At 34.8% G+C, this 26166-nt stretch overlaps 1 protein-coding gene and 1 long non-coding RNA gene across 2 annotated transcripts in view; both read right to left on the reverse strand.

Annotated features, from left to right (window-relative positions):
• The window catches only part of LOC309659389, a 538108-nt gene that overhangs the window by 467668 nt on the left and 44274 nt on the right, over positions 1-26166 (reverse strand). The window lies entirely within an intron of this gene.
• The window catches only part of SPATA16 (spermatogenesis associated 16), a 228455-nt gene that overhangs the window by 169410 nt on the left and 32879 nt on the right, over positions 1-26166 (reverse strand). The window contains exon 2 of the mRNA XM_082459084.1: positions 3721-3866. Coding sequence (XP_082315210.1) covers positions 3721-3866 — 146 coding nt within the window. The remainder of the gene's footprint in view (positions 1-3720; positions 3867-26166) is intronic.

Here is a 26166-nt window from a genome sequence, read left to right on the forward strand (position 1 = left end):
TCTCACTTCTTATATTGGCCAAGAACCTGCAGCAAATCCTCATGCAGTCTTCTAACCCCAACCCCCTCACATAGCTATTTCTCCTTTGGTCACCTGCCCTGTAAATTACAGCTTTTTTGGCAGCCTGGTATTCTAATCTCTGCTTCCTCAGCCCATTGAGATTTCAGTTTAACATTTAACGTGATCGCCAACTCCCCAAGTAAGGGCAGGAAAACAACCCCAGCAAAAAGCTAAGAAAATTGTGGGGCTCACCATGTATACTGTCCTTCTCTCAAGGATCAAAGTCCTGCTATGACCATTTTCCAGTGCCTAAACAGAGTCGTCTCATATATTTTGTCCAGTTTTATACTTATTTATAGCAGGAAGGCAGGCCCAGTACCAGTAACTCTATCATGGCTGGAATAAAGAATCCATGGGTTTATGTTTAATTTTCACAAAACCTTGTGATATAGTATTTATGAAGTAGGTAATATTATTATAACCTAATTTTATAGAGAATTAAACTCAGGCTAACTGGTGAGTGGGGGAGTCAGAATTAAAACCTGAGCAGTCAGATTCAGACTCCATGCTCTGATTTAATATACAATGCTGCCTCTGCAACCTGAAATTATGTCATTACCTTCATTACATTTATCACACTCTCTTTTTTCTCATATTTATTAGTATTTGTTTGTTTTTTAAACTTTGCTACCTCTTCTAATGTGCATAAACACCACATATTTCCTGTTTACAACTGCCACCCCCACTGCCTAGCAGAAGCTCTTGGTGAGCATTCAATAAATATTTGCTGAATGAATGAATGAATGTAGATGACACCATTACAATTTTGAAAAGAGGCTCATTTCCACATATTTGCTATTTTAGACTTCATCTTGCCTGCCACCTTGTGGCATCAAAATTCTGCAGCAAAAACAAGCAAACAACAGCAATATAAAGGTGGGAAATATGCAAAAAAGTTGATATGCATCATTAGAATCTTTACAATTATAAATATAAACATATAATTATATGATAGGAAAAGAGTTATAGCAGGATTTCTATTCTTGATAAGATAGCAGTAATTAGAAATCAGTCTTAGGAATGTTCAAGACACCACTGATAAACAATGATACTAGTTTGATGAAGTGAGCACAGAGTTGATATGTTTGACTGATGAGTCTAGGCATCACTTTTGGTTGAAGTAAAAAAAAAAAAAATGATATCCATATTTGCCACTTTGGATATGTTATTTAAAAAAAGAAAAACTTGTTAACAGTTGTTTCTGAAGCCTTTGTATTACTTATTATCATATTATAAATGTCAACACTTGCCTAATTTCAAAATGTATCTTTGTTGAACCTAAAACCATAAAGTTATGGTTCTTGTAGTCTTCTACATGACAGAACAATATGCAGTTACTTTTTATCAGAAGCAAAACTATGTGATGGTTTTCAAGCTAATTTTTGTGTTAACAAATCCCCTAAAGATATGCAGTAGACCTCACATTTACATAAAATTAAAGAAAGGATGCTTCAGCAAATGCAAATAAATGCAAAAAGGGAATATTTTAATTTTGATCCATGATTAGTATCAACCATCACAATGTGGTAATAATACAAAAGCAAAATTCTGCATTCAGTGTATAACTAATGGTTGTAGGCTATTTATAGACTGAGTATCCTGATTAATTTATTTATTTTGAGAAATATATTTATGTTTCAGGCTCTACTTTAAAATCTGAGATCTTTAAAAACATTTAAATATTAGAATCATATGCACTGTCTTCTGCAGTTCTGCAATATGACATTTTGCTGGGTAGCAAAATGATTTATTTCAGTTGGTGCATTGTTAATTGTATGAATTGACTGTTTAACCTCTATTGATTTCCATTTCTTAATGTTCAACTTAGAAGAAGAAGCAAAAGTTATTTTACAATAGAATAAAAAGGATATAAATATAATATAGTTAATCCTAGCATAATGGGGAAGATTAGTTTACTATTCATCATTATACATCCTCCCTTCAGTAATTTTCAAGGTCTTGAAAGAGCATGCTTAGTTTTAAAATAAAAGTTTCTAAGCCTAAATAGTGAATCTATTGAAACTAATCCTTGCATCCTTGTTTCTTACAGTACAATTTTGATTAATGTTCATTACTTATTTTTATAACACTGAATTAAATATTGACATGACCATACCATTTAGAATCCTTTTATTATTAAAAATGATTTGAAAATCCATCAAACCATTCTAATATCCAGGAGATATTTTCCTTAATATGCAGGCCATTTTGGTGGCACTTCTTATGTGTAGTGAAAACCGTGGAGAAGGTGATAAATAATTACTTTCAAGTGTATCTCAATTCAGTATTGTTTATGTATGCCTATAGATTTTCTGGGCTATTTCCAATTTTAAATATTTTTTTCCATGGAGCTCACAAGTCACCCAAGTGGCTTTTTCCTTTCAAATGGAAATGGAATGAAATTCTTTGACATAACCATATGTCCTGATATTGGGTTTGAAAATGATGGTTGCATAAGGTGTTTCCAGAAACTATAGAGTCTAATTTTCTTTGGTGTCAAAGAGAATCTATGTTTAGGTTCTGCAGTTTACTTAAAGCAAGAAAATTTCTTTCAAGCAGGTTATCTTATGAATTTCAAAGTGGTTTTGTTGTCCTTGATGTCAAGCTTAAGCCTACAAGCTTGAGGTCTCCTTAGAGCCATGAAGAATCTTTGGCAGAACTTTTACATCATTGTGGATGTAGAGTTGTAAATGATTTTTAGCATGTTGGCAGACCTCCTGCTCACGTAATGAGTATTAATATAATTGATAATTGTGTTTCCTCATGGTTATTAACAGGGCAGGCATTATGTTTTCATGTTGATATTAGTTTTATTATTTGTATCCAAAAGAAGTCCAGGATGTGTGAGATCAGAAAATGAACAAGACTAAATATTTAGGTCAATCACTCTAAGCCAGGCAGGGAGGGGTAGAGGCGTCATAATTCTAAGAAAAGAGTTATTTGAAAGACATAACATAATCACTTTATCTTTGCTGTAGATTAAACTGAATATTACCCATGATAAGAGCAAGGCCTTTAGGAAACAGGACATTTTTATAGAAAAAAAAGATAGGGCTGGGTAACCCTGAGGATTCTAGGAAGCCACAAGCTAAAACAGAGTTCTGAAGAGGGATAGAAATATATAAAAGAAATCTTTAAGGACATAGATTAAAAAGTGTTTCACACCTTTGGACAGCTGTCACACTTACCCCTGCATAGCATCCTTTGAATCAGCTATGCTATCTCCAAATAAGCGATAAGCTTTCGAGTCTTTACTCATGTTTCACAGTTGGAATTTCCTTCTACCATTCTCTGTATTTTGGGCAATTTTGGAAATCCTTCTCATCCCTTACTTAACCTTATTCGTTCCCTCCTTTCTTCCTGCTGTAATTTGCTACTACAGTTATCTGCCTTTTTATTTTGTCTAGCTTTCTGGATAATTATTTATGGTTCTCTTTCTTCCATTAGGTTTTGAGATGCCCTTTGTGATCTCTATGATTGCTTAGTTTAACATAAATCGAGTAGTAAAGAAATGTTTTTTGTTTTGTCTTTAAATTTAAATGGAATCTAAGTTAATCATAATAACATAATGATTAACATATGTTAATATGTTAACTCTCACATAATACCCGCTGCTTGCACAGATAGTACTTATTTGTAGCTATTAACACTTCATTTTACCTGTGTGCATGATTCAGGGCAAGGTCAGGTTTCCTCATCCGTAGATAGCATGTAGCAAGCTTTGTCTCAATGAAACTTGCCACACTTGCTACATCTTCAGCAGATGCTTCAAATGGTTTTCCCAGAGCTGCCCCTTTGCTGCAAAGCTTTAAAAAAATACAGTGCTTTAAATTTTCTAATAATCTTGACATATAATTGATCTTTTAAACAAGCAAAACATATATATGTACATGTACATTTTCCAAACTACAAGTCAAATATTAACATTTTGATTGTAAATTAAATAAATTGTTCCTGTTCACTATTAAGTGACTGTAATATAAGTAACATATTTATTTATTTATTTATTTGTTTATTTATTTATTTATTTTTGGCTGTGTTGGGTCCTCGTTTCTGTGCGAGGGCTTTCTCTAGTTGTGGCAAGCGGGGGCCACTCCTCATCGCGATGCGCGGGCCTCTCACTATCGCGGCCTCTCTTGTTGCGGAGCACAGGCTCCAGACGCGCAGGCTCAGTAGTTGTGGCTCACGGGCCTAGTCGCTCCGCGGCATGTGGGATCTTCCCAGACCAGGGCGCAAACCCGTGTCCCCTGCATTAGCAGGCAGATTCTCAACCACTGCGCCACCAGGGAAGCCCATAAGTAACATATTTTACTGTAAAATGCTTCCTGTGAAATATTTTTAAAGTATGATATATTTTAAAGGGGTGCCATTAGCTAAGAATGTCTGTTTTAAAAATAAAGCATACAATAAGCAAAGATATTAGCAGAAAACCAGGTATAAATCATATTAAATACCAGTGCTTTTATGAAAACCCAGCTGAGCAATGATCTAGCACACTATCAAGTTGATTTAATATAATAAAGGGTATCGGAAGTAAACTCCTAGGAGCCATTAACATGATCGGTGATTAATTTGCGTCTGAATCATATTCTCTAGGATGTTACTGAAAGAAAAGAAGTGAAAATTTATTAGAATTTATTGGCGGAGGCCACAGTATCTGAAAAACATGGCAGGAATGTGGAATTCTTAATAAAAATTCCAGGAAGTCAGTGGTTTCTGGGCACCACAGATAAACTGTAGAGGAAGAAAATAATTAATTTTGGGAGGAGAAGCCCAAACATTAAGAAGTGTCAATAATATGACAAGGATAGATCGGCACTTTCTTTCTTTTCCGTCAGAGTTTTCTCCTGTGTCTTAGAATCAAGGCTGATGGGGGAGGAGAAATTCCACCTGTTTAGTGACCTTATTCAGATTATCTGCTTCTTTGCTCTTTTCTATATCCTCTATGCTTTTCTTACCAGGGATAGTAATATTTGGAGTTAATATCTATTTATATATACCTTAGTGTAAAATTTCTTGTATTCTAAATCCTTTTTATTTAAATGATATTATTTAAACTAATTTTTCTGTTTTTAAATTTTTTTGGCTGCGTTGGGTCTTCGTTGCTGCTCACGGGCTTTCTCTAGTTGTGGCGCGTGGGCTTCTCATTGTGGTGGCTTCTCTTGTTGCAGAGCACGGGCTCTAGGTGTGCGGGCTTCAGTAGTTGCAGAACGCGAGCTCAGCTGTTGTGACTCGCGGGCTCTAGAGCACAGGCTCAGTAGCTGTTGTGCATGGGCTTGGTTGCTCCGCGGCATGTAGGATCTTACCTGACCAGGGCTCGAACCTGTGTCCCCTGCATTGGCAGGTGGATTCTTAACCACTATGCCACCAGGAAAGTCCCCTAATTTTTCTTTTATAGAGTAAGTTGAGGTTGCCTTGCAACCTCATTTACATTAACATTGTTGTCAATTATTTTTTAAAGTGCAAATGGGTTGAGAATGACTATATTCTGTTCGAAAATATATTTCTCTTCTTAGTTTATCCAACAACTGTGAGCTGAAGGAGAATCTAGATGTTTAACATCCCTAGTTTGAATTGGTAGTTACCTGGTGCTACTATCTTTTGCCTGGATATCCTGTCAAGTCTGAGGATTCATATCATTTTTAAAAGTCTTTTCCAATTTGATGGGAGAAATTTGTTACTATAATACATACTTTCAGTCAATATATAGTTATTGAGTAATTACTAGTAATTGTCAGACAAAAATTACTGCCCTTACATTTTAATTTGCATTAGATAGGTCTTTTAAATAAATTTTGGCTATTTTTAATTCCCTGTAAATTCCTGTTTTCTATTCCTTGCCTATTTCCATAATCTTTTTCTTACTAATTATAAGAGCTCTTTAGATATGTAATCTATTATTCCTTTTCCTGAACAACTATATGCACACAATCAAATGTAAAAGTTTTTCCCCTCAAATTATCCTTTAGAAAAGAATCAAATTCTATTCATGTTCTTATAAGGGCCCTCAGAGTACAGTTCTCAATTATTTGGGGGGAAAAAAAGCAAAGACTCTTGTGGAAGATACAAAGTAAATGACCTCAGTCAATGTTGTCTGGTTGCTTTATAAAGATTACCTGATAAAATTGATAATAAAAGAGACAAAGCATTTAACACTGATTTGGTAACTATTCCTGAGAGTCTGACCTCACGAATGTCAATATAGTTGGAAACAGACCTTAAAATATCATTTAAGAGAAAGTGTTATAGTTTGAACATGACGGCTTGAGACCACACCTCTCCTCTGATCCTGTAGGGCCAATCTGATCCTGTAGGACCCAGAGATACCTAAAGCAACAGTTTTTCAGGGGGAAAATAAAAAGGTTTTTGGATGACATAGCTCTTTATAAAGCCCAAATCAGTAGAAAACAAAATGAGTAGAAATTACGTAGTTTTATTTGCCAGCATATCATCATATTAAAATTCTAGAACCTCTTGATTAATTTTATCCTCTAAATTAAATCAGCATTTTTTTTCAAGTCTTAAATGCTCACATCTCATGGATTTTTCACATAAAATCTTAAAGAAACAAAAGAGAAACAAACAAGCCCCACATTGTATGTGTCCTTTGCCCCTTCCTCCTCTGTGTCCCTCTCTGTTGCGGTGGAGCAGGCATGTCTCCTTTCTCAGGCACACTTTTTATGGGATGAATGTGTGGGCCATTCAGGGAGTAGCGTCTACAAGGACACTCAGATCCTACGTGGTAAGAGGAAGCTGACCTTCAGATTAAATAATATTAAAGACGTGGTCTATGAACATTGAGATAAAGTGAAGAATAAATGCCTGATCTAATGTCTGCAATATTCTCTACTTCTGTGAGATTCAAGGCCAGAAAAGGAATAAAATGATCAATCTTAACACACTAAAGAGTATACTTTATTTATGAAGCCAAACTATAAGACAGCAAGGAGAGACAGGGATAATTTTTCAGTTCACATTAAAATGGGAAAACAGGCAGCCTGCTGGGTAGGCTTATGTATATTTGTGGTGATCTTGGTTTATCAGTCAAGTATTCTAAGATAGAGTACTTTCTGATTTTATCAAAGGTTGCTTTATTTGTTTGCCAAAATGTGGCATCTTTGAAATAAGCTTTGCAAATTGTTATAAATATGTTGAAGTTAAAGGTAGAATTATAGTAAATATAGACAAAGTACTGGTGTCAGGATTATAAAGAACATTCCAGATATTTTGCTGAATTTTAAAATTTTCATGCAGACATTTGTAGAGACTGAGAAGTTAATTCTGTAGAAGATGAACTTTAATGTGAGATGTATTTGTTTGAATGTAGGAAGGGTGACTTAGTTCAAATTATATTTGTCTAAAGCTATACACTTTACATTTTTGGTGAAATAACTCATGGAGATAAGGCAACAAGAACTTTTAAACTACCTGATATAGTATATCAGTGAGAAGACTTTGAATTAGGAAACAAAATTATGTGTTAGTTTTTTGTTTTGAAAAGAAGCCTAAAATATTTTTGAATGAAGCATGGACAAGTTAAAAGCATAATATTTAAGGGAAAATGCAGTGAAGACTCTTATGTGTATTGTTGTTGTTTTCATGAGGAGGTAGATTAAAATGAAATTTCAGTAGTAAATTAGAATCACAAGCTCAAATTTTAATAAAAAATACATATTTTACAAAATATATTTGAGAGTGTTCTGAAAACAGGATGGCAATACTTCAGAGTTATAAAATCTTTTTCTAAGGTATCTCAAAGTTCTTTTAAGAAATAAATATCAAACCTATTTTCAGAAACTGTGGCAAAAAGGAATTTCAAGTTTTGTTTACAAACACAGATAAAAATAATATAAAGCCCAATAATAGCAGAAATAATCAAGATTAAATATTATATTATGGGTCCCATTCTTAAAAATACAGCCACACATTTTTCTTTAATTAGTATCATCATTAATAAGATTGATATTGCTAATAGATTCTCCCTTATTAGAATATTGTATGATGAGTGTTTGCCCACCATATTCCTGGGACATAATTTTAAGTGATCCCTGAAGGTCTAGGAGAGAACAGTAAATCTTGAAAAATGTGGCATTATTTGAGTTATCAATTAGCTACAAATAAGAGTATATATCATTCATCCAATCAGAAATTTTTAAGGTTTTTATATTGCTTTGGAAATTATAAAAAAATCTAAAGATGGAGAGTAAGTTACCCATAACCCTATCACCATGTATAATTGCCATTAATTTTTTACATATTTCCTAACATCCTCTTCATGTTTTTATAATAAATTATGTATTGTATATAATCTTTGCATTTCTTTTTCATATGATCTGCTTCTTTTTATGTTTTCAATTAAAATCTAAAATGTCTTAAAGTATACTCATGTTATAATTATAGTTGGATATTTCAATATCCCACTCTCAGCAAATGATAGAAATACTAGAAAGAAAATCAGCAAAGATCATAAAGATCTGAGCAACACAATCAACCAATGGTAATTGACATATATGTAAAACACTCCACCTAACAACAGCAGAATACATATTTTTCTCAAGCACCCATGGAAAAGTCACTGATATAGAGTATATCATGGGCAGTAAAGTAAACATCAACAAATTGAAAAATACTGAAATTCAGAGTATATTCTCTACCATAATGGAATCAAAACTCAACAGTTAAGAAAAAGAAAAAGACTCCAATTTGAAAGTGGGCAAAGACATGAACAGATTTTTCACTGAGGAGGACATGCAGATGGCAAATAAGCTCATAAAAAGATGTTCGACATGTTTATTGTTTGACATCATTAGTCATCAGAGAAATGTAAATTAAAACTACAATGAGGTATCACCACATACCTGTTAGAATGGTTAAGATAAAAAATAGTGACAACACCAAAATCTGAGAATGGTGAGGAGTTGGATCACTCACACATTGCTGATAGGAATGTAAAATGGTACAGCCAGTGGAGAAAACAATATGGCAGGTGCTTAAAAAACTAAACATGCAACTACTGTACAACTCAACAAGTGCACATTAGGCACTTATCCCAGAGAAATGAAGACTTATGTTCACACAGAAATCCATACGTGAATGTTTATAGCAATTTAATTCATAATAGCCCCAAATTGGAAGCAATCTAGATGTCCTTCAATGGTGAATGATTAAACAAATGGTGGTACAGCTATACTGTAAAGTATTGTTCATCTATAAGAAGGAATGAGTGAGTGATAGTGCAACAACTTAAATGAATCTCTAGGGAATTATACTGAGTGAAAAAAAACCCATCCCTAAAGGTTATATACTGTATGATTACATGACAAAATTATAGAAATAGAGAACAGATTAGTGATTGTGTGGGGTTAGGGATGGAATGGGTGTTGTGGTTATAAAAGGACAACAGGAAGGAATCCTTGTAGTGATAGACCTGTAAACTGTAAGGTATTTTGACTTTGGTGGGTAGATACACAGAAGTAAATACACACACACACACACACATGAGTACAAGTAAAGTTGGAGACATTTTAAGATTGGTGGAATGCCTGAATCTTAATATTTTGGTGATGGTACTAGTCTTGCAAGAGCTTACCAGTGGGAGAAAACTGCATAAAGAGTACATGGAATCTCTCTGCATTATTTCCTACAACCCCATAAGAATCTACAGTTATCTCAAAGTAAAGTTTAATTAAAAAATAATCATGTTAAGGTTTAAGTGTCTTTCATTTTATCCCCCTCCTTTTGTTTTAGCACAATTATTATCATGTTTAACTGAGATTTGGGATGAGAAGATTAATCATATCTGAGGGAAATAATTTTCTTGGGTTTTTTCTTGTCAAATTATAGACTGATTTTTATAATGAAGTGTAATAATTCATAATGAAGTTTGCTCTGAAGTTTTATTTGGCAGCCATTGTGAAAGAATGCATCAGTTTCTCCAGATTCTCATTATTGTGGTCTCTTATATAAGGACATTTGCCATGAGATGAGGGTTGTACTTAGTTATATTCACAGGGAGAAGGTGGCAGGTCCTTTTGTATTATGACTTCATTATTTATTTTTTCTTAAACATCTTTCAGTTTGTGAGCCCCACTTCCAAGTAATTTTTCAAAGAGGGGTTATGTGGATGGTAACTTCTCTGAGCTCAGGCATTACTGAGAATGTATTTTTGCTGACTTTATACATGTAAAGGAATGTGGCTGAGTGTATGTTTCTTGAGACATAACCGTTTCTCTGTAAATACATAGTTCTCCACTTACGTTCTCATATTTAGCATGCAGAGGAGGAAAAAAATCATACTTTTTTGGATTAAACTAGACATAATTTAAAAGAACTTCCTGTGTTGAAATTTCTTTGTTTTCCCCAAGCATGTGATATATTTTTCAATAATTCAAAATTATTGCTACCATGAATCCAGATGTGTTCTATTTTCACCTGTTTTGCCTGGAAAGAGGTAAGGTCTTTGTGTTTCCATACCCAGGTTTTGTCTTTTGGTTTTTTTTTTTTAACTTAGAAAAGTTTTCTTCACTTACATCTTTGATTTTTGTTCCCATCCCAACTGCCATGTTTTCTTTCTTAAGAAAGTAATTAAGTTGCATTTCCATCTCTGTTCTTCATGTCTATTAGGCTTTCTGATTTATTTCACCACTGCATTCTGGGAGAATGTCTCAAGATTGTCTACTAAATTATTGGCTTTGTTTCCCAATATTAACTCTACTATTAACTCTACTTCTTTTTATAATGATGATAATTGCCAACATTTAAATAGTGCTTATTATGTTACAAGCAGTGTTCTAAGAGCACTCCATCTATTACCTCATTTGATAATCACTGTTTTCATGCCCATTGTCTTAGTCAGTTCAGGTTGCTATAACAAAATACCATAGACTGGGTGGCTTAAAAAATAAACATTTACTTCTCATGGTTCTGGAGACATGGAAGTCCAAGATCAGGGTGCAGTGTGGTCCACTTCTGGTGAGGGTGCTCTTTCAGGTTGCAGACTGTCGACTTCTCATGGTAACCTCCCATGGCAGAAAGAGGACCAGAGAGCTCAGTTGGGTCTTCTTTATAAGGGAACAAATTCTCTTCATGAGGGCTCCACCTTCAAGACCTAATCACCTCCCAAAGGCCCCACCTCCAAATACCATCACATATACGATTAAGTTTCTACATATGAATTTGGGGGGGGGGATACGCATTCAGTGCATAGCACTCATTACTCATTTTACAGATGAGGAAACTGAAGTTTAGAGAGTTATGTAGTCATCTCAGGCTACACAGTAATTTGGATTCATACCTAGATGTCTGGCCCTAGAGTCTGCGTGTTTAATCACTACACCAGTGCTACAGTGTCACTTCCTGAGCTACTGATCCATGATGAGATAAGCACAGAAACAGAGCAAGCATTTAGAAACTTTCATAGCAGTTTGATAGAGAAATATTATATTTGTTGAATTATAATAAAAATTAGCTTTTGTATTTTTAGGTCATATTTTTACTTCATTTTTTTCTAGTAATTTATTTTTACTCTGTTTAATAAAGTATCATTCCACAACAGATTGGGACAAAACCAACACCAAAGAGAATTGGTTCTTTAACACAGATAATGAAAAGAACTGTACTAAACTGTTAGAAATTAGATAATTAAGAAATTATAAAGAGAAAAAATTCATAATTCTATTATTTTTTTTAAAGGAATTCCTTATTTTTATTATTTATTTATTTATCCATTTTATTTTTGGCTGTGTTGGGTCTTCGTTTCTGTGCGAGGGCTTTCTCTAGTTGCGGCAAGCGGGGACCGCTCTTCATCGCGGTGCGCGGGCCTCTCACTATCACGGTTGTGGAGCACAAGCTCCAGACACGCAGGCTCAGTAGTTGTGGCTCACAGGCCTAGTTGTTCCGCGGCATGTGGGATCTTCCCAGACCAGGGCTCGAACCGCGTCCCCTGCATTGGCAGTCAGACTCCCAACCACTTACGCCACCAGGGAAGCCCCCATAATTCTATTATTAAAAAATGACCACTGTTAGATGTTGGTGTGGATATATCTATATTAGCTAGTTCTCTGTCTATCATCTCTCTGTCATCTATCTATGTCTTTCTCCTTCCATTTATGAAAATGATATTATTCATTATCCATACTATTATGTTTCTTTCTTTGACTGTATCTTGGACATTAATAAATATAGATTTATACCATTTTTTAAATGGCTGCATAATTTTACCAGATCCCCGTTTAATGTTTTTCCTAGTGATAAATTTCTCCAGAGACACTGAAAGTTCTTAATGTCATAAATAAGGTACATTGAACAGCCTTGTATATACATCTTTGCCCACACATCTGATCATTTCTAAATTTTCATATTCTATCTGTTATAATGTACTCTCACATATCGGAATTGCCGAGTCAGGCATATATATTAGAACCCAAAAAACATATTTTAGAAAATATACATCATGAAAGTGGTCTCCAGAAAAGTTTTACACTTTTACCAACAAGGTATTTAAGTTCTTTTTTTTCTATATCCTCACACACACTACGTATTAACAATGTTTTAATCTACTTATTCTTTGCTAATCAGATGAGTAACAAAGGCACCTCACCTTAATTTGAGTACTAAATCAACCGCACGTTTATTGGCCATTTGTATGTGTATACTGTTCATGAATTTTATTCATTTTAAAATTGGGCTGTTCTAATTCATATTGATTTATTTTCACTTAGTAAATATATAATTAGATTTTTTTCCCAAATATATAATCTATTTTGAGTTATGTTCATCACGTTTTGGTGTCAGGCTTATGCTAGCTATATAAAACAAATTGGAAAGATCCCCATCTTTTCAATACTCTGGAACACTTGGAAATAAATAGTTTAAAAAAATTTCAGCCCAGCTCATTTCACCTCTTTTTTTTTCTTATTTGATTATCATATGGTGTAGGTTTTCAGTGTTTTGTATCAATTTTGTTAGTTTATATTTTCCTAGAAAATTACCAGTTTCATTCAGACTCTAAAATATGTCATTACAGTGAAGAACATTACATTCTTAGAACATTTTAAATGCCTGTTGTACCAGTGGTGTCATTCCCCTTTTCACTCTCAGTACTATATACTTTTGTTTTCTCTGTTTGTTTCTTAATTAGAATAGCGGAGGTTTGATTATTTTGCTTTTTTAAAAGCAACACAGTCTTAGATTAATTTATTAATTCTCCTATTCTGCTTCCTAATTCATTGATTTTGGTTTTTATGTTGGCTTTGTTATTTTTTTCCCCCTCCTTCTTTCCTAAGTGTTTTTGGGTTTTTGCTTTGTTTCTCTGTAATTTTTTTTTTAACTAGTATCTTTAGTTAATACTTAATTCATTTATTTTAGTTTTTCTTTTTTTTTTAACATCTTTATTGGAGTATAATTGCTTTACAATGTTGTGTTAGTTTCTGCTGTATAACAAAGTGAATCAGCTATACGTATACATATATCCCCATATCCCCTCCCTCTTGTGTCTCCCTCCCACCCTCCCTATCCCACCCCTCTAGGTGTTCACAAAGCACCCAGCGGATCTCCCTGTGCTATGTGGCTGCTTCCCACTACCTATCTATTTCACATTTCGTAGTGTATATATTCCATGCCACTCTCTCACTTCATCCCAGCTTACACTTCCCCCTCCCCATGTCCTCAAGTCCATTCTCTACGTCTGCGTCTTTATTCCTGTCCTGCCCCTAGGTTCTTCAGAACCTTTTTTTTTTTTTTTAGATTCCATATATATGTGTTAGCATACAGTATTTGTTTTTCTCTTTCTGACTTCCTTCACTCTGTATGACTGACTCTAGATCCATCCACCTCACTACAAGTAATTCAATTTCGTTTCTTTTTATGGCTGAGTAATATTCCACTGTATATATTTACCACATCTTCTTTATCCATTCATCTGTGGATGGACACTTAGGTTGCTTCCATGTCCTGGCTATTGTAAATAGAGCTGTAATGAACATTTTGGTACATGACTGTTTTTGAATTATGGTTATCTCAGGGTATAGGCCCAGTAGTGGGATTGCTGGGTCATATGGTAATTCTATTTTTAGGTTTTTAAGGAACCTCCATATTGTTCTCCATAGTGGCTGTATCAATTTACATTCCCACCAACAGTGCAAGAGGGTTCCCTTTTCTCCACACCCTCTCCAGCATTTATTCTTTGTAGATTTTTTCATGATGGCCATTCTGACTGGTGTGGGGTGATACCTCATTGTAGTTTTGATTTGCTTTTCTCTAATAATTAGTGATGTTGAGCATCCTTTCATGTGTTTGTTGGCAATCTGTATATCTTCTTTGGAGAAATGTCTATTTAGATCTTCTGCGCATTTTTGGATTGGGTTGTTTGTTTTTTCAATATTGAGCTGCATGAGCTGCTTGTAATTTATGGACATTAATCCATTGTCCGTTGCTTCTTTTGCAAATATTTTCTTCCATTTTGAGGGTTGTCTTTTCGTCTTGTTTATGTTTTCCTTTGCTGTGCCAAAGCTTTTAAGTTTCATTAGGTCCCATTTGTTTATTTTTGTTTTAATTTCCATTTCTCTAGGAGGTGGGTCAAAAAGGATCTTGCTGTGATGTATGTCATAGAGTGTTCTGCCTATGTTTTCCTCTAAGAGTTTTATAGTGTCTGGCCTTACATTTAGGTCCTTAATCCATTTTGAGTTTATCTTTGTGTATGATGTTACAGAGTGTTCTAATTTCATTCTTTTACTTGTAGTTGTCCAGTTTTCCCAGCACCACTTATTGAAGAGGCTGTCTTTTCTCCATTGTATATTCTTGCCTCCTTTATCAAAGATAAGGTGACCATATGTGTGTGGGTTTATCTCTGGGCTTTCTATCCTGTTCCACTGATCTATATTTCTGTTTTTGTGCCAGTACCATACTGTCTTGATTACTGTAGCTTTGTAGTATAGTCTGAAGTCCAGGAGCCTGATTCCTACAGCTCCATTTTTTATTCCCAAGATTGCTTTGGCTATTCGGGGTCTTCTGTGTTTCCATACAAGTTGTGAAATTTTTTGTGCTAGTTCTGTGAAAAGTGCCAGTGGTAGTTTGATAGGGATTGTACTGAATCTGTAGATTGCTTTGGGTAGTATAGTCATTTTCACAATGTTGATTCTTCCAATCCAAGGACATGGTATATCTCCATCTGTTTGTATCATCTTTAATTTCTTTCATCAGTGTCGTATAGTTTTCTGCATACAGGTCTTTTGTCTCCTTGGGTAGGTTTATTCCTGGGTATTTTCTTTTTGTTGCAATGGTAAATGGGAGTGTTTCCTTAATTTCTCTTTCAGATTTTTCATCATTAGTGTATAGGAATGCAAGAGAGTTCTGTGCATTAATTTTGTATCCTGTTACTTTACCAAATTCATTGATTAGCTCTCGTAGTTTTCTGGTAGCATCTTTAGGATTCTCTATGTATAGTATCATGTCATCTGCAAACAGTGACAGTTTTACTTCTGCTTTTCCGATTTGGATTCCTTTTATTTCTTTTTTTTTCTCTGATTGCTGTGGCTAAAACTTCCAATACTATGTTGAATAATAGTGGTGAGAGTGGACAACCTTGTCTTGTTCCTGATCTTAGAGGAAATGGTTTCAGTGTTTCACCTTTGAGAACGATGTTGGCTATGGGTTTGTTATATATGGCCTTTATTATGTTGAGGTAAGTTCCCTCTATGCCTACTCTCTGGAGGGTTTTTATCATAAATGGGTGTTGAATTTTGTCGAAAGCTTTTTCTGCATCTATTGAGATGATCATATGGTTTTTCTTCTTCAGTTTGTTAATATGGTATATCACATTGATTGATTTGTGTATATTGAAGAATCCTTGCATTCCTGGGATAAACCCCACTTGATCATGGTGTATGTTCCTTTTAATGTGCTGTTGGATTCTGTTTGCTAGTATTTTGTTGAGGATTTTTGCATCTATGTTCATCAGTGATATTGGCCTGTAGTTTTCTTTCTTTGTGACATCTTTGTCTGGTATTGGTATCAGTGTGATGGTGGCCTCATAGAATGAGTTTGGGAGTGTTCCTCCCTCTGCTATATTTTAGAAGAGTTTGCGAAGGAGAGGTGTTAGCTCTTCTCTAAATGTTTGATAGAATTCACCTGTGACGCCATCTGGTCCTGGGCTTTTATTTTAGTTTTTCTTATATCGAAGTGTGTTGTGTGCTTGTGTGCTTTACTCAGGAAAAGAATTCATAGCTTTTACTTCCATCTTTTTTGCCAGTAACTCTATAAGAAAGTGTGGGCTTCTTATTATTCTTTAATATGTTACCACCTGCTTTTCTTAGTTGCTTGTAAGACTAGATCTTTTTTTGCATATTTGTTAGTCATTTATATTTCATTATTTATGGATTGTCTGCTCAGATCCTTTACCATTTGTCTTTTATGCTCTTACTCTTTTTCTTGTTAATTTCTATGAGATCAGTCATGGATGCCTGGTGTTTTGGCATGTTCTGCATTTCTTTCCCCATCCTAGCACTGAATTCTGAAGATGTTCCCTTGAATCAAAATAGGAAAGATAATTTATAAAGGAAGTATACATTTGTTATTTTGAAACAGTGAGATTAGGGAATTGAAGAAAATAAAGAAATTATAAAGAAATAAAAAATTAAATTGCAGCATAATTTTAAACTAGAAGCAATAAGAATCAATAAGTGATAGTATCAAATCGGAAATACAGAGGACAATCTCTAAAACAGGAAAGATATTAAAGACTAATATTAAAGACTAATATCTTTAAAGATATTAAAGATATTAAAGACTCCATGAATTAGTCATGAATTTTTTAAATTTCTAAGACATTTTCATGTATATAATTACATCTAACTTTTTAGTATCTCCACAAAGTAGATAAAACAAATTTTCCCATTTGACAGGTATTAAAACCTATGGGTGAAGAAAGTCAACTGCATGGTGATGGATGGATAGATTTGTTCTGGTGACCACTTTGTAGTATACAGATGTTGAATTATAATGGTAACCTCCTGAAACTTATATAATTTTTTTAAAACAGAAAAAAAAACTTATGCTAAGAGAAGTCTAGTGATTTTCCCAGTTAACAGGGGCTAAAACTGATTTTTTTTTTTTTTAATGGAAAGTCCTCTTTCCTCCACATCAGGCTCATTGTCCTAAATTATTCTTTTCCTGAATTTTTTTTTTTTCTTTAATCTTAGTACCTAACACCTCTGTTGGACATTCAGTAGAACTGCTCATTAAAACTTCCAGTGGTTTTCTCTTGGAAAACATGACTTCAGTATTCCACCTGAGTTTAATGCTTCCTTTTTTTTTTTTTTTTTTTTTCGCCATGTAGAATCTTTCTTAAGGTCTGACTGCACAGGAGCCTGGTCCAAGCCAAATGTTTACTAGAGGCTGGGTTGGTAGCTTCTTCTTGGTTCTCCTTGCAGCTCACCTTGGTACTGTTAGAACTTACATATAGAACTTTCTTTGCTGGGAGAATTATAAGGAGAAAAACCCAAAAACCAAAGAAACTTCAACCTCCGGAGTTCACTGCTCTTTCTTTCACCACCTCTTCTTCTCATTAACTTCATATCTCAAGGTGAAATAAACCATTACTTGTCCATTTCCATTTCCTAAATGTTGAAGGGATTAACATTTATGCATACATACAAAAAGAGAGTACTAATACTGGAATTAGGGGATGAAATAGCACTTCGAGCCCCAGAAATGAGTCCTTGAACTTGAGTCTCTGAGTTGGGCATGCAGTAGATATAGGTGATAATCTACTTTTCATCACCTGTTCTTCCTTGAGGGTTTGTTTTTTGGAAATTCTACCTGGTGTCTGGCAGGCCTTTGCGATGATCCTACTTTTTAGAAATTTCTTCCTGTGGGTTACTGCAAATAGAGGGATGGGCTTTAGGCACAATGGCTAACCACCATCCTATCCTGCAAATTTTTCAATGGGATCTTTACAATCCCTTTTTAGATACCAAACTAAATGTTCACACTGCAGTGGTCTCATAACTAATAGTTTTCAATTTTAATAAATATCTTTTTATGCTCCCTTAACAGAGTGGAAAGAATATCTACACCATAGAATAACACCCATTGGTTTTAAATTTTCTCTCATCTTGTTACATGAAAGAGGAAAGAATCAGAGAGCTCATCCCTTGTAACTTTCCACATGGTGCCACATAGATCTACTAAAGTGTCTCCCTGGGAGAGACAGAGTATGTGGAGCTAAGAGACACAGAGAATTATGTTCATACATCAGTGGACTTAAAAGTACCATCAGGGTTTCAGGAGCAATGCTTTTCAGCCAAGTAGGCCATGATGTGACCACTATTAAATTTATAGCGGAATTGGAGAAATGAGGTTGCTCTCTGGGTGACACACTGTTGAATGACAGTAAAAAGTAATTAATCACTCCTACCCCTATTTGTTAAAATAGCTATGCTTCAATCTTTTTTTTTTTTTTTTTCCCTTACAGGTAGCCTTAAAATAGAGGCGTGGCCATAGTGCGTTCATTCCAGTGTGTTTCACCTTGATCTGACCAGCCAGTAATTTGCTTATGCTCTGAAGCATGTAAATGATACACATTAACCTTCAGTAGTTTTTTTTTTTCAGGGATACCCCTAAACTCTAGCTATCTGATGTGTAAAGCAGATTAGAAACATGGTGGGAGTGAGATGAATTAATACAATAAATCTTCCTTCCTTCTTGTCTCTGCATTTCAGCTCATAAAGGTAGTGATTTTAAAATGAAGATAATGTTAATAGTGTGCTTGTTTCAAGGTATTTATATTATAAAGTAAATATATTGTCACTTACAAACTCAACTCTTGTACAATAATTATAATAGCTAGCATTTCTTGAGTGCTGGCTGTGTGTTTGGCATTGTGCTAAGCTCTTCATGTATAGTATTCCATTAGATATTATCTTTTATAGATGGTATCCTATTAAATATTATTACTCCCAATTTTCAGGTGAGGAAATTGGGTTGAAGAGAGGGTACTAACTTATCAGACAGTAAGTTCTAAAGCTATGATTCAAATCCAGATCTGCTGTCTCACCTAGATCCTGTTTTTTTTAGATAGTGTGTTCCTCAGCTGGCCGTTAATGTGAGTCACAGTCAAATCCTAGAAGGACAAATGTGAATCCCAACAGTTATCGTTAACGCTGGTTTCTTATTTATGACTACTTCTTTCATATTCATACATGCAGTGATTATTTATGACTACTTCTTTCATATTCGTACATGCAGTGAGACAGATTATATAGTAGTCTAGTGAGATATAGATATCTGTGTATGTATGTATGTATGTATCTATCTATCCATAGCTTGCTGGACTACCATTAAGGAATTGGTAGGATAGGTAGGATAGTCAGGAAAAGAAAGAGATAGATCAATATTTGTTGAGCAACCAGGTAAGGCACTTTTACATACAAGAATCACTTAATTCCTACAATCACCCATTTTATAGACAGAGGGATGACTAGAAGCAGAGGAGTCTAGAACGTGTAGAAATGGAGAGAAGAAGGATTAGATGATGCACAAAAATGAGAAAAAGAAGAGAGAATGGAGGTGCTCTGGGGAGAAAAAGAACATAGTTCTTGTCAAGAACACAGGGTCTTTGCCTGGGGTCCAGGGATGAAGGCCTCGCTGGTAGCAGCCTGCTGGGCCAAAGTTTGTCATGTCAGAATGACTAGTTCCTTAGGCAGGAGAGTTTTTGATGTACTTCTTCATCCCCTTTGCTGAATAGCAGTAAAACTAAAATTAATATTTTGAGGACATTTGATAATAATTGTGGTTTCTGTGGAATCCTTGGTCTTAATATATTAAACTGCAGATGTATTTCTTTTAAAATTTATATTCATGTCAATTAAATGTTTTTCATTACTTCGTTTTGTTTAAGTGGGGGAAGCTGAGCTGTCTGGGAGGGTATATTTTCTTTAAAACTGTTGGGATAACCGTACTAAGAGAAGTAAGATATCAAAAAATTTTATGCTTTTGACAGGACATCATTTTCAAGAATTTAAGAATAAAGGGAATTAATAAAACAATGATCCACAAATTCAGTGCCCTATGATACATCACTTGATTTCATTACTGTGTTCTCTTTTAGCTATTATGGACATTTATAGCAGTATTAATTATTTTGGAGCAAACTCCTATGGAGCAGTATATAATTCAGCAATTGCCATGAAAACACAGTAGAACAAACTGCCCCTAAGTTCACTGGCATACAACAATATGCAGTTATTTTTTGTCCACACATCTGCAGGTTGGCTAAGGTTGGCCAATCTAGGCTGTGTTCAGCTAAGCTTGGCTCTAAGATGGTAGTTAACTCTAGGTTAACTATGGCTTATAACAGCAGCTATCTGAGACATGATCTTCTCATGGAAAAGGCAGGAGTGGAAGAGAGTAAGACAACTGGACAAGCACATTTAAGGCCTCAATCATTTCAGGTCCACTCCCATCCCATTGGCCAAAGCAAGTCACACGGCCAAGCCCCATGTCAAGGGCTGAGACTGTGGTGGGATGTGGATGAATAATGCTATGACCAGGTGGGGGTGGGAGAGAAGAATTGGAACCAATAGTTTAATCTACTACAAGGAGAGAAATAGATTTCTTTCTCTAAATTCTAAATTATTTTTTCAAATTCCTCATCCATTCACCCTCATGTGAAGGTGTGCCACGTGGGTTATGATACAAGATAAAAGTCTGGGTTTCTACTACCACTGGTTTTTTCCTTTTCTTTCAGTACCACAGGTTCCTTCAGGGCAGAAACAGTTCTGAAATTGTATGTTCCACAGAAGGTTAAGGAATTATTAGATCAAAAACGTTTCTCAGATCAAATAAGCAGGTGATATGTTAAGTAGTTTTAGTAGTTTAGAGCTATTAAAACTACTTAACATGCTATTGTATACTAAGACATGCAAATATCTAAGAGGAAGATATGGCATACAATATTTCACAAACTTATTTGACCATAGAATTCCCTTCCTGCAACAAACTCATTTTTAAAAAAAAACATCTTGAGGGCCTAGAATTTTGTGAAATTCATTTTGGGAAATGCTATCCTAAGGCAACTTCCATCTTCCTTACTTCTTAGTTCAAGTGGGGCTGGCATCTGGTTAATACCTCAGTTTTGAGATAAATGTTTCTAAAAAGAATTTGAGGAGAGGAAGAAGCAGGGTTAGCACATCTGATCAGAAGGCAATGTAGTTATATTATTGGTGTGAGCTGGTATACTCTATTTCAATGTATATGTTAGTACACTCTATTTCAATGTATATGTTACTATTAAGTTAGTCAAATCCAGGTATGTCTCACTGTGTTTTAAAATTCTCTTTTTAAACATTCAGAGATGTTTATGTGCATATTTAAAGCATACTAGAGATTAATGTTTGTGGATGTCAAGAGATTTTTTTTTTTTTTCTAGGCCCAGAAAGAATGGAGTTCTGGGGTCATTTAATCCATACTGTTATATCAGGTGTAAAATTCTGGTTAGTATTAAGTTTGTTTTTTTTCTTAAATTAGCAATACCAATGGATATTTTCCTTCTCAGAATACATGTTTAAACTAACACCTTGATGTTCGGCTATGGAGAATAACGCTTTTAAAAAAACACCCATGAGGCTAGGCCAGTTTTAGCTCAGTAGAAAATATTTTTTTGTACCTAAAATTTTTATAGAATGTTATAAATCTGAAAAAAAAATCATTTTAAATAGCTGAGATTTTATAGCCAGTCAGGGATAGTAAAAAGTTTGAAGAATATATTATATTGTGTAGATGAGATTATAGTAATCAGTATTGTGACTTTTTAAGAGTTTGCTCTTAAAAATAGGATAAAGGAAAATTATTCACTTATCTTTCAGGTAAAATGTCAGTATGTTTTTGCATAATCCCTCTCTTATCAATATATTCGAATGTCAAAAGAAAGATTATGTGGTGTATGGTGTTCTGGCAGTAGTGAACATGCCAGGGCCGTGCATGATCCCCAGTTATGAGGGCAGCAACTCTTCGGAACCTTTCAAGGGGGTTTCTGGAGAGCAGCTGAACAGTTAATCCTGTACTACTAAAAATATTTGCATGGGGATTTCGAATTTATATAACCCTTGTATACATTATCTCTTCACCGAAGCTCTAAGAAGCAGGTCAGGCAGCCACTGACTCCCATTTTGTGGGTTATAAAACTGAGATTCAGAGAAATCTAGTAACCTGCCCAAGGTCACAGGGTTCATAAATAGCCGAGGAGGAAACTAAAAATAATTCTTCTCATTTCAAATTCAGTGTGTTTCCCCTATCTTTGTATGTTTTTTTCTGAAATGTTTTGTTCACAAGGTTTGTTTGCTGATTCCAAATGTATATAGCTCATGTTACAAATTAGACTTCATCTCTCTCTCATGACTTTAGTTAAAGAAGGTAGAAAGGGTGAGAGTTTAGGAAAAATAGTATCGTCTCCAAGTTTAAATATGTTAGGGGAAAAAGAGACATAAAAGCAATGATAAGAGGATCTGAATTCCTGAAAGGGACTTGAAAGCAATATTTATGGATCTATGCAGAGAAAAGTTTTTATAGTACACGCAAGTCATTCCTCCATACAAGGATAAAACTTTATTTAAAGCACAACCACTGAAGTTTCAGCGTAAAAGCAGGCATGCTGTTTCCCAGAGCAGGTGGTGAGACATTACAGAAAGGAGTACTTTTGCTAGAGAACTTATCAGGATTTCAAGGGATGTGAGAACAGGTGATAACTTACTTTGATGGCTCTCAGTCCAAGTGCACAAGAAGGGAACAATTACTTTCTCTCTCACCAATAATACCCTCGCATCAGAGTCTCCTAAAGGCTCTGTGAAAATGTTTTCCATTTCTGAAAGAAAGGGAAAGACTCACCCAGACAAATAGGAAGTGAGTTTCTGTATTAACCTTGTTTGGGAAATATAGGTTTAACACAAAGACAACACTTCCCATATCCTGCCTGTGTCTATATGCTAGCTAATAGCAGGAACCCCTAGGAGAAAAACGTATGAAGGAGAAAATATATTTCTACCTCAATATTTTAGCTAGTCATATGTGAGGGGAGAAAATTCATGAGGAAATGTGATAATTATAACACTTCTGTAGTGACTTATACTATAATGTAACTTAAATTTGTTAATAATATTCTTATAGTAATAAATGAAATTTATTTCATATGCCATGAATTCTGCTAAGCCCTTTACTTGTATTACCTTATAAGATAGATACAATATTATTTTCACCTTATTATTTTCACTTGATAGATGAATTCAGGTGTAGGCAGTTTAAATAACTTCCCAAGGTCACAAAGCCATAGTAAACAACTAAGCTTGGATTCAAATTCACATAACTGAGCGCCCAGAGGGTGTTCTCTTAACTACTGCATTTTATTTATTTATTTATTTAAATTATTATTGGAGTCTAGTTGATTTACAATGTTGTGTTAGTTTCAGGTGTACAGCAAAGTGAGTTAGTTATACATATACATATATCTACTCTTTTTTTAGATTCTATTCCCATATAGGTCATTACAGAGTATTGAATAGAATTCCCTGTGCTATACAGTGGGCTCTTATTAGTTATTTATTTTATATATAGTTAAACTACTGCATTTAAAAATAATCTAGTACTATTTAAATGCTGGCTACTACAGTGCTGGTACTATAGTGCTGGGTCTCAGACAGGAAATGTGTATATCTTTCTATAGGAATCTGCCCCTTATCAGTCATGGAAAAGTTAAAAGGACAAATGTATTGAGGGGAAAAAAACAAAACAGTTAAAAGCATCATATCTTTAGGATGGGGAGTTCTTTGTATAAAAACACACCAGTTGGTTAAATATATTTGAAGGCTGAACCAACTAGAAACATGCATTGATTCTGATTTTCCTTGTTGCCACGTCATATTTACTGCGGACCATACCTGAGTGATTCTGACCATGTAAGATCATTTCAACACTGAAAATAATATTCAAAATAGCACAGACGCCAGATGACCAGAAGGGAGAGATGATATCAAGTACTACTTTAACTCATCGACTTCCCAATTGTCAGATTTGCACATTATCTTAGTCTCCTTTTACTGCCAAGAAATGATATCAGAACAAGCCAAATGAATGAGAACTGCTTTTCCCCGAATTAGTATTGCAGATCTTCCTTCAGGGTCCTGGTGAGCCCTGATGCTACATCACTTTCCAAAAATACCCATTGAGCAGCTGCAGACTCTCCAATGCCCAACCTTTAGGCTATCTTTCACGCTAGCCTTTGGTGGTGATGAATAGAAGGAAACAGGTCTGCAGATGAGAAGAAGGAAATCTTGCCATTATTTTCCATCTATTATGGTTACACTAATTACAAGAACTTGGAAAACTTTGCAGCACAAACCCATTTTGCATTTCTGGCCTACATGTGATACCTAAAAATGTCTATCGTTAATGTCAGCCTGAAAATGTTTTAGTTTGTTGAAGAATTTTTCTAGGTGCCCAAATTTATAAAGTTACTGTCTGAAATATGATACTGTCAAAAGATTGACAGTGAGTTGATATAGATAGGGCAGAAGTTCAGGTGCAATTCTCTGTATTTCTGGTGAGCTTGACAAGTCACAAATATCTTGTATGCAGTCCTCATTATAACTTGAAATCACTTCTAGGTTCAAGGAGTGCATTGTCGATAATATTATGGTGAACATAAAAAAGGAAAAAACATAACCATGATGAACTTCTCATTTAAAATAAGCCAAAAAATTTAAAATTAATAAAATATTCTCTAAGCTCCATTCCTAAAACGAAACCCCATCATTGATAAAATAACATTTTTTTTTACCTTTGTAGAGGGTTACAAAAATTGTGTTTCTCACATTTTTTTAAATGCATTAGGGAAGAAAAAGCAATGATATTATTATGTGTTTTCCACATGAATTTATTTCTTCTTTGTATGATATTTGTCTGGCAACTTTATCATTTATTTACTTTTAAATAAAAGTCTTCTTTCATCACTTAGTATTCAGAATCAACAGAAATAATTGGTGTATACAGAGATCAAGTAGTTAGTACATGTTGAAGCTGTAACTCCCAATCAATAACATAAAAGTGTAAACTAAAATCTCTCTCCTTTTCTTCATTAACATAGTACTAACCAATAAAGGAAACAATTTTTCCACCCGGTGCATGAGTAGCAAATGTAATCAATGTCCTGGGCAAAATTACTCCTGAAACACTATTTTAGTGAAAATGTGAAATTATTGGTCAGGATATATGTGAAGGAAAACAAGCCTGTTGGGATTAGAGCTGTAACAGGGTTTCCAGATTTAGCAAATAAAAATACATGACACCTAGTTAAAACTGAATTTTATATACACAATGAATAATTGTTTAGTATAATTATGTCTCGTGTATTACATATTCTATACCATACCACACCACACCATACCATGCCACACCATACCCTAAAATATCAACAATGTTTATCATTGTTGAGTTATGGAATTATTTGTGATTTTAATGTTCTTTTTATTATTCATTAGGTGTGTGGGGTTGTATGCAACTTGATTTTCTAGAACAGAAGTCTGGGAGGGGACAGAACACAAGCCTTATATTTTGGCAATGCCCTAAGGTAAGAGATTCCCTTAGGCTCAGGCCAGGACTCCTTTTACCAGAATCCACTGAAGTACCCTGCAGAAGGGAGGGGTCAGAAAAGAAATTCCTCAGAGGATCAAGTAGTTAGTTAAAGCCTAGGCAAAGGCTGGAGAGTCAGAAAGCAGGCAAGCACACTGCAGAGGTGAATGGAGCCCTCTCCTTCAAGGAGGAGAAATCAAGAATGGGCTTTTCACATTGAGACTCCAAAATGCTAGGTGAAGCCACTTCAGTGCCCTTCACTTGTCATTTGATGTTTCTTACTGAGACCTGGGGCTGTAGGGGTTAATGGGGATGGAGGAGAAAGGAGGATGAGGATGGTGGGAAGTGAGGCCCAGTGGAGACATATGGGGATGCCACCATGGAGAATTTTGTTATTTTATGGAAACAGTATCTTGGAGATCACTTTTGTTGTCAAAATTATACTTGATGAATAATGGGAGAATCAGTTTTAGGCAATTTCTGATCTTGCCA

This window comes from Balaenoptera physalus, assembly GCF_965194825.1.
Source record: "Balaenoptera physalus genome assembly, chromosome: 4".
NCBI lineage: Eukaryota > Metazoa > Chordata > Mammalia > Artiodactyla > Balaenopteridae > Balaenoptera > Balaenoptera physalus.